This window comes from Rhea pennata, chromosome 1, assembly GCF_028389875.1.
Source record: "Rhea pennata isolate bPtePen1 chromosome 1, bPtePen1.pri, whole genome shotgun sequence".
NCBI classification, from domain to species: domain Eukaryota; kingdom Metazoa; phylum Chordata; class Aves; order Rheiformes; family Rheidae; genus Rhea; species Rhea pennata.
This window is the reverse complement of record NC_084663.1, coordinates 79,268,406-79,278,509: the sequence shown is the minus strand read 5'-3', so window position 1 is coordinate 79,278,509 and position 10,104 is coordinate 79,268,406. Positions and strand designations below refer to the sequence as shown.

Sequence of the window (10,104 nt, the reverse complement as noted above, 5' to 3'; positions counted from 1 at the left end):
AAGTGAAACATACGTCTGTCTTGCCTCCCATACCTCTTATTTGAATAAGGGTTTAAATGGACTGATACTTGTTTTGGCTGATGTTGTATGCTATATGGAGCACTCAGAGTGACTTTCTAATGCTGAGGGAGGGATATGCCCATAGTTACTTTTTCAGAAAATAGCTTTTACAGATGTATTACATGTTAAAGAATAAATCCTAAGGTTCTATCTTTGGATGAGCTCCAAAGATAGAGCTTTGGAAAGTTTAGACCTATAGGCTTGTGTAATGGCATCTACAAACTCAGATGCAGCAATAGAAGCCATATTTTAAGGGAATTTTAAAGCATTAACCCAGAATGGGAAATGTGTAACCTCTAGCTCCTGTAGGAGAGGCAGTACTATCTGCTACTGCACAAGTAACAAACTTCCTTTCTACAGTCAAGAAGTGCTAGCTCTAAAATAAAAAGCTTGCATCTCTTGCATAATGAAACAATCAAATACAATATCATCAGACCTAAATAGCTTATTACCCTCCAAAATACATTTATTTAACAACCTTCTAACAACATAATTGCTCTAGCTTCTCTTACCCTACACTTAAAGTCCAGTTTCCAATAGGTTGGAAGGCCAGACCAGCTCTTGTATGAAGTCCTTGTTCCCTTTAAGTTCGGTCAGTCTGTCTGTGTCTCTTTTTCTTTCTTCTTAGCACCTTAACATCTACCGCCACCCTAGGCTTAGCTTTTCCTGCTCCCTGTGCCTGCTTTGCAGGACTCATTGTTCTTTCCACTGGCCCCTCCATGGTCTCTTGCCACTGCCAATATACAGCTCTATATAGAGACCATCCAAATCATCTCCAGTCTAAAGATGAGGGGTGATGAGTGGCAACTGAAATTTGTCACATACATACTGTTAACCAGCATTTAATTTTCATTTCATTAACTGGCATTAGTGGGAAAAGGGCATTGGTCACCATGCAGTTAATACAAATGCCACCAGTAAGTGCCTACAGTGAAGTGGACTGAGAAGACAGTAACTCTCCTAGCACACATGAAGGTAGCAATTTTTTTTTGGGGGGGGGGGGAAGGAGAGTGGGGGTGATATGGAAGGTAGGGGAAAGAGATAGTAAAAATGTGGTAACTTAATGATCTCTCTTTACTAACTATGCACATAGCTGCTAGCTACTCCTTCCATTTTCACTTACGGCACAGAATTTACACTAATGGTTACCAGCAAGTGGTTTCAAAAGCCCAGAGCAGGGGCCTGGCACTCCTCTTGGGGACCCAAGTATAATCAGTATAATCCTAATAAGGCTGTTACTGCCTGGTTTTAGTTTGAAAATACAGAAATTCAACAAAACGCACTTACCTAGACATTTTAATTAGATGCCCATACCCTGACTAAAACCAGGTTATCTTGTATTTGTTCCTAAAGCAAAATTTCCTTTTGTGATAAAAGTGGAGTTACTGTAGTATTATGATGATGATACTATACTATTCAGAAGTACTATTAAACATACAGAAACACATTTGGGAATTCTGCTATAACAACTGTGTTCATAATATATCAATTTAGACCAACAAGTGAGCTCTTTCCCTTTGAACCATGCCTATGGAGAACTATATGGCCCTCAGCTGCAGAAACACTGTAGTTTGCCTTAGTGCAACAATTTGGGCCTAAGTCTTTGGTTATGCTGTGCTTTGAGAATATTAATGAGAGTCACTATAAATAGAAAGGGAAAGGGAGATATTTCTAGCTTTCTGTAGTACCACCTTTTCTGAGAAAGCGCTGCTTTTCTAGCCTGTAAAATGCTGTAAAATGATTTGAGAGCTCTCCTGCTTGACAGAAGTGCTCACTTTGAATTGCAGATTTCACCTGCTGTTTACAAGGACCCTCACAAACCTCCACTGCTGAACAAAATCCAGTGTTGTGTGTTAAGGGGAACCATGAGGCTGGGCCATTGGATCACTTTAATACATGAACCTTATGCATTTACATCTCTTGTCAAGAAGTCCTAGAGCAGTGGGAGGAAGTGTCTTTCACCTCTTTGCCCTTCTGATGCCAGAAGAACAGCATTCCACAGCATTCTTCTCTAAGCCAGGGCTTTTCTAAATCTGTTAGAATAACCTGTTATCTGCAGGGAACAGCTCCTACTATTCTAGGATTTTTCAAAGCCAAGATGCTGTGATCAAATAGCAATCAGCTCTGCTTACAGCAGTTGACCCTTGGCGTGGTGGTGGTGGTGGTTTTTTAAGAAACAAAATGGTACTACTGTCTTGCTGGAAGCTGGTTGCTAAGCCTTTACCAACCTCTGTGACTGTTGGACCTCCAGTGGTGCCAGGCCCCTTGGTGTCTTATATGACTTCTAGAGTATATCAAAAGTAGAAGAACAGAATCAAGTACTTACTTATTTGAATATTACACCAGGAACCCTCCTGTCTCTTCTCTATCAGAGGGAAGATTACAGCATGAATGATGTTTTTTTTTTTTTTTTTTTTAGTAGTAAGACCAAAAGAAATGACAATAAATATTTCAAGTCAGGAAAGGAGCCTTAGCAGGGCATTACACAGCAGGCTCTGAGGAGATAATTTGCCACCTTGCCCAGGAGGGATTGTGCAATGCTCACAAACTGCTCTGCAAGTCACAGACTAACATCTATCCACAATTAGCACCCCAAAACTGGAGCAAAGCCATTTTGCTAAGATACACTTGCAAACTTGATGGCGAGTTACCGATAACTGATAGCTGGAATCCTCTCAAATCCATGCTGGTATAAGTAGCCATTCACATGCCCAAATAGGGAAGAATCATCTTTTTACAAGATCTATAAGCATGCTCATTTATCTCTATGGTGTCATTACTTGTCCCAGAGTAGGAAATACATTAAAAATACATTAATCATATTCTTTCATTACCTTCACAGTTCTCCTATGAGGTCAGTGTTCATTCTCTATCTGTTAAAATACAAAGGCTTTAAAAGGACAAAAGGGCTATTGATTTTCCTTAATTTTAGGCACTTGACATTGAGTTACCCGCTGAGTGCTCCTCTCCCTCTCCCTCCCTCCCCCTGAAAATCAGCTAGCAAGAAGCAGAGAAGTACCATAGGCCAGCTGAAAAGATCAGTGGGAGCAGCCAGCAGAGCAGGGGTCATGTGAGATACCAGCAGCAGCTGAAGCAGCACCTTGGCACCTAAGCTGCCTGGAGATGCCTAGCTCTAGTACTACTACCTGGCTAGTATTTTTTTTTTCCTCATCACAAGAACCAATACAAAGTACCTGTTAGGAAATAATGCCCTTTTGACAGGGAGATTAGTGAGAGGGAGAAAAATGAGGAAAAAAAAGAAAAAGGCAATCACTTTATTAGAAAGAAAGAACCTTTTCCCTTCTCCCAGCTTGTTTCTCCTTCTTGCAAGGTAGGTTTTGGTTTTTGTTTCATTTTTGTTTGTTTTACTGGAAAAGACAAACTATCTAAGTAATATTAATCCCAGAAGTGTTGCTTCAGAGGCTTTTAACAGTATGACAGGGTGGAGCCTATCACCTTCTTTGTTGGCTGACACAGCTCAGCTACTATCAGAGTCCAGTTAACACAACCCATGCTTTAACACAGGATTGTCTAGCCTCACTTTCTCCCTCCTGCTACAGCAGTTCAAGCAACCCCAACGGCATCTTTTCTCTACAACTAACTTATTTTGCTGGCCATGTTTACTCTCTTCTCCCTCCCTCTTCCTCCACAAGACCCTGGAGCTAGCCTCCAGGAGGCCACAAGGAAAGGTCAGCAGCCAACTGAACTGAATTCTCACCCTGTTGCTAGCAGGCCACAAGCGTCACTGCACACATCATTTATTTAAGCTGGATATCAGTGCCAACTAGAATTGGAACAGCATCCAAAACAACAAGTGTTCTTAGTCACAAAAAAAGGCATCCTCAGAGAGAATGAAACAGGCCTTCTCCAAGTAAAAAGATGGATTCACTATAGCTGTGTAAAAAACAGGAAAGCTAAGATATGACCTCACACACTTTAAAAGACATAATTAGGAGCTGACAGGGAGAAAACAAGCCAACCATTCTAAGCATTTATATGGCCTACAGAAATGACAGCAAGAAGTGGTATGCTGTAAATGTAGCATGAGCAAGGCTTTCAGAGGACCAACATACTTTCAAAGGGCAATACCAACCATTTAATGTTGGAGCAGTGATACATACAGCACATATGCAGTTGAAAGCACAGCACGTCTGTGAACAGAATAACAACCCATAACCAAGCAGCACTGAACCACAAGGCTTTTAGTCAAAATACACTCCCACAGCTTGGGAATCTGAGAGAAGTTACAACAGTACCTCATGAACCCATGGGAACGCAGTCTGATTTTAAAAAAAAAAAAAAAGGAGGGGAAGCAGGCCTAGTTAATGCAATGTGGAAAATGCGTATTTCTACTCTTTCTATTGAGAAGGAAAAGCTTACAGGTGAGGAAAATATATTTTTAAAATTTTAAATACTTAAATATATTGAATTCAAAATACATATATTCAAAAAAAAAAAAAAACCACCTTTTTGTCCCCTTCACTGGATCATCACAGAAACTGACCTGCAGCTAGACTGGCACTTTAGCATGTCAACACACTAAATTAAAAAAAAATCTGACAACACTAACAAAGAAAACTACTTTTGCCAGTGTAGGACACCGACCCAATGTAGGGTGCAGCAAGCCCAAAAGGCAGTATAAAGGAGAAGGGTACAGGCAAAGCACCACAGTGAGCACCAGAGCAGCTAAGGCTACCAGGAAACCACAGCCCCAGGGACTCACCTTGTTCTCCAGCCTTTCAGCATGTTTCCTATTAGGAAGCTTCCTCTGCACTCCAGGCTGTGCACCAGGTTTTTTTCCCCCAACATCATAAAGCAAAAAAACAGCAGAAGTGTTTCTTTTTTTGAACCCTACCAGGTCATTTTCTGTTTTTAGCAAGTTATCCTTCTGGATAAAAATAATGGATCGTGTGTTCATGAGAGACACACCCAAGGCCTTCTCCAACAGCGTTTGCCTGGAATTAGGAAAGCTATAGGAAGAAAGGCAATTCAAATCACATCATAAATCTCCTGCTAGGCAGTGTGAAAGGGAGCCAAGCTACAGCCTCACCTTGAACAGCACCTGCAGCCAAGATAAGTCCAGAAGTCGCACACAGAGCAAAGTGAATGCAGAGCAGCCAAGCAACAGAAACTGCAGCTCAGCAACCTATGCAAGGAAGTGACATCCCCTCAGCAGAGAGTCCAAAGGCTTACAGGTAATAAAGCTAGTAACAAAGATTTAAATAAAACTGTAAACCATCATTTGAGAAAGAATGAGAACTAGAGGGTGCATGATATTTTACAGGACACAGAGACACTGTATCACCTGCTGAGTAGAAGTAGGTGATATCTACCTGTGTGCTTTGGAAGTGGCTGGTCTTCAAGGTTCAGTTCTGACAATAACTGGTTCAACTATATTTTTCTCAGCTTAGCCTTGCTCTAGTTGGGAAGCCCAGAATTCAGAAGTTTAAAGGGCAGCATTCAAAGGAATACGTACTTTTTTTCCATTATCAACCCAATGTCCAGGCGTTTCATGACAAAAAAAAAAAAAAAAAAAAAAATAAGGAAGGACCTGATCTGTAGCCCTAGCTTTTACACATTTCAGACAGGATAGTACTATTCTCTTGCCCTCATTAGCACTGCAAGGAGCATTGCTTTGATCTGATACTTAATAGCACAAGGCCAAATGCCTTGGGCTTTACAAGAAAGAGCATCTGCAACCTAACTGCTTCTTCAAGATCCAATATCAGGCTCTTCAAACTGGGATAAGCTTCCAGCACTGCAGGGTGTGGGGTATCTATTATCACATTTGACAGAGATAGATGACTCTGTGTTGCACATTCTAAATTTCCAGACAGTACAATCTGGAAGAGGACAGAAATGCCTGCAGCAGCTATTTAAAGTCACCAAATATTGTAGTGTTTCTGATGGCAAAGGGCAAAGAAGTACTCCACAATGGATAACAGGGAGCCTTACGGCATCGTCATAAAGACTGCATTACTTTTGTCTCAACAGCATAAAAAGCAGGTTTTCATGGGCTTTTAAGCTTCACACAAGCATGAGAACTACTTACAAAACAAGTGTAAAATACTGCAGCCCACATAAGCACACAGGAAAGTTTGATTCATGTAATGCTATATCCTGTACAACATACAGTATATGGATATGTATGTACAAACATAATCACAACTTCAGGGTGGAAAACAGTTGAGAACTGGGCCTATTCTGCTGCCTTTGCTAGGAAGTCTCCTGCTCTGGGCTTCGCTGTGTTTGAAGTAATCAGTTGTTCCTTCCTGGAAATCCTTTCAAAGGCTTCATTTCTAAGTGATTCTGTTCTCAGTGTTCAGAAGGCTCCAAAATCCAATCATTGCTGTGGTGCAAATATAAACGTAAAAGTGGGCTACAGTCTGCATTATAAAAAATTCACTCTCAGCTTCAGGGGCAGCAATGAAGCAGAAGTGCCTGTTGCTTTCTGCCACGAGGCAGCAATTAATACTATCAAAAACTTACAGTGTTATTATTCCCAAATGCTAGGAGCAAACATACATACTAAGAGTTAGTCAAGCAAGTCATCTTTGGCAAGTCACCTAGCCTTGTGCTGTCCTGGAAGACAACAGCCATCCTCCCAGCTGGAGCTGCATGCTGGATACAGGCCATGGCAGCATCTGCCTCACAAAGGAAACCCCCCCCCCCCCCCCCCCATCCAGGCTCATGGGCCCACTTCAGCAGCATCCTAGGATTAACAACACAAATGCGAGCCTCTGCTTGACCCTGCGAGCCCAGGGCTCCTCATTTTTAGCTTCCCTCTGCCATGGACAAGAGCTGGCACATAATGTCAACATAGGCCGCTGAACACACTATTTCTAAATGTAAATATTTCACAACAGTGGACAAGATATCCCTTATTCTACACAGGGAGAAACTGAGGCTTAGGGAGGTGCTGCAAACTGCCTGTGGCTAGCACAGCAGTAGCAAACTCGGCAATGTAACAGTTTGCCAAGGCCCTGGATATGTGAATGGGCTGCCTGTCTTCCAGCAGGGCCCTCAGCTTGCGATAACGCAAAAACGTCCTGTTGTCTTTGGAGCAATTTGCTGAGCACGATCCCAAATGGTTGTGGTCATCAAACAGTGTTCAAGCAAGCTCTCAGCATGACGGCAGCTAGACCAATGCACCCAGTCCAAAGAACTTCAAGTTTCCAACTCTATACACAGGGAGTTAAGGAAACAACTGCATCCCTCTAGCATAAAAGACAGCACTAAGCTAACTGGAGCATCCTGAAAAAAGACACCTCACATCCACTTTTGGGAGGCAAAGTGAACAGGCAGGCGCTGGGGCTTGTGCAAATTGCTGTCAGGCAAGGGGCATGGCTGCCATCAGGGTCAGGGCCATCTCCAGGCCAGGGGAGAGAGAAGCTCCAAGGCCTGCTTAACAGCAACAGACATACGTATCTGGAACAGTTATTCATTTACAGCCTCATAAATTAGTGAGCCCATAAACACAAGAGTGTCAAGGAAGGGGATGCCAAAACCCTGCCATGCAAACCATGTTAATTATGATAATAGACAGATTCTAATAAGCCAGTTCCTGGCTCCCACACTTCCACCTACAAAACATACATATTTCTAAGGCCAGGAGATCTCAGAAATATCTGCCAGCCATCTAATTGCCTAAACCTCAGCGGCACAGAAAGCATGTGAGAGGCCATGTCATACCCATAATCCCTTTGAATTTTTCTAGTCAAAAATCAGATGAAAAACCTTTCCTCTGGAAAACTTGATCTAGTTTGAGGAATGAAACAACTGTTTCAGCACAGGCAGTGGTGGTGGTAAAGGAGACAGCAGGGCATGAGGAGGGAGACAAAAGAGTGGTAGGTTTCTTCCTCCAAGTGATGGGACAAGGGAGCTCCTGGATTCCTGGCTGTGTGGCTCTGGCAGCTGACACCACTTTTCCTCCAATGCTCTGGCGAGGAGTCAGGCAGCATGGCTGTCTATGCCAAACATCTGCCTGGCAAGTGTGCTAGAAGCACGTCTGTGCCGAGTGCTTGAGCACGGATGGTGAGGAAGGGGAGTCTGCTGGCTCAGCTAAGCCTTCAGATCCCGCTCAGGTTTCATGCTGAAGGGCTCCAGCCGCTCGCTCTCTGGTAGCATGCTGTTCAGCCTTTCCATAAGGGGGATGGTCTGGTCAATGCCCATCTGGATGCGGCGCAGGATGGCAGACATCTCATTGACCTTCTGGATCTGCTCTGCATACTTGGCATACCTCTTCTGGCGCTCTTGCATGAAGCTATACAGAGTTTCCACAGAGAGATCCATCTGTTTAAAAACAACAAACAGAGCAAGCCACATCATTAGGTTTCAGCACAGTATTTTTCCTAAAAGTTTCCATGAAGTATGCTAGCACCCCACTGGAACTCCTCTTTTGGCCCACGACCAGTTGGTCAGGAAATGGTATAATTCATAGCTGTTTAACATAGAGGGCATATGACCACCTAGTTCTACACCCATATACTGAGTATTGACCTACAAATTCTTTATTTACAGAATACAATGCCTAATAAACGATAGCATATCCTCCAAGTTATCCAAACCCAGTCAAACTGTGGCCTTTCCTTAAACCTGTATATTTCCAATGGAGATTGTCCATCTTAAAGCATTAAGTTCTACCTCACTTGCCAGGACTAATTTCATCGGCTTAGCTAGGTTACATGGCAACTAAGCTACTAATGTTATTACCATCCTCATCTGGAAAAAGCCTGCCTTGATATAATCACAATGCATTGCTAGTATCCCTAATTTCCCTGAATTCTAAAAATAAAAGTGTTATGAGTGACCCCAGGAGAAACATTAAGTAAATCAGTCATGCAATTAAACATGTAAGTACCAAAACACAGCCGGAGTGTTATTACAATTACGGGAACTGCAGTTCCTGCCATTCCTGCTATTCCTCTCATTGAGCTATGAAGGTAACTTCTGTAATTCACAGCCTAACTTTCTCTTCAGCTGTATCTGTAAACTCCAGGAATTCAGCTGACAGCTGTTAATAACATATCCAAAATGAATCCAGTCATTATTCCTTCAACTGCTCTACACAGTGGAAGATCTACCATGTATCTTTCATTTGTAGCACTCACTAACAGATTCATTCCAAATCCTCAAAAAAACCCACCTAAACCGAAATACTATAGTGTGTTGTAGTTCTGCTCAGCAACCCTATTTCATTTTGTTGACTACTCAAGCCCTGGTATTTTAGAGTTGTTGGGTACACATCTGGCTCCCAGTACACTATGCTGGTGAAGCAGGAGGTTCCCCTTTCCCAAGGCAGGATGAGCAGTGGGAACCTGTTCTGCCTCCAGCAATAGCAGTCTCCTCACCTGGGACTCAGCACACGCCCAGAGAGGAGGCTGCCAGGGGAGAAGCCGGCACACATCGAGTCGTGTCTCATGTCGTCTTAGCCTGCTGCCTTTTGTTTTCATCAGCACATTTCCAGATCTCTCCCATTCAATCACCATCAGGGGAAGGAGATTCACAATGAAGCAGTCCCTCACCAGGTCCTTGAAAAATCAGTGCTGAGGACTCCTGGGCTACCTGGAAGCACAGGTTCAGCCAACATCACTGGTTTTAACTCAGTAACAGAGTCAACCCATTTGGTGGAGGGGAGCACCTATCATCAGGGATGCAAATTTATAAGCACCATACCAAACAACAAACCACGCTGACCAGACGTGATCATACATTCCTACACATACTGCATATCAGCAAGTGTAATCGCAACCCAGTATGCAGTGGCTGGAGGTCTGTATTGGGGAAGGATTCTCTGGAAACAGGGTGTGAACCCATAGGGGGCATCACCCAGAGGAGGTAAGTGCCATCATACTGAGTGCTGAACCCTGCTGCTGCTGCCAGTAACATCCGGAAAGAAATGGGGGAGCTGTATTTGCTGACAAGCCTCCCTTTCAAGCCCTGGGGAAGGGATCAATGCAAAAATAGTCATGAAGAAAATATTTTATTGAGAAACTTAAGTTACAAACTGCATTAAAAATGAACACACAAGTTTCTGCTAAACTG

General features: G+C 43.0%; 1 protein-coding gene across 2 annotated transcripts in view; it reads right to left on the bottom strand.

Moving 5' to 3' along the window:
- Positions 1 to 4,199: 4,199 nt before the first annotated feature.
- The window catches only part of BORCS5 (BLOC-1 related complex subunit 5), a 73,980-nt gene continuing 68,075 nt past the window's right edge, over positions 4,200 to 10,104 (bottom strand). Inside the window, exons 4-5 of one of the 2 annotated variants that reach the window (XR_009960468.1) lie at positions 7,753 to 8,352; positions 4,200 to 4,211 (exon numbers count right to left, since the gene is read on the bottom strand). Coding sequence is in view for 1 of the 2 variants with exons in the window: in XM_062592855.1 (XP_062448839.1) it covers positions 8,122 to 8,352 (231 nt within the window). In the remaining variant the exon portion in view is untranslated. Of the gene's footprint in view, positions 4,212 to 6,760; positions 8,353 to 10,104 lie in introns of those variants that run through there. The other variant, XM_062592855.1, reaches the window with a different exon arrangement.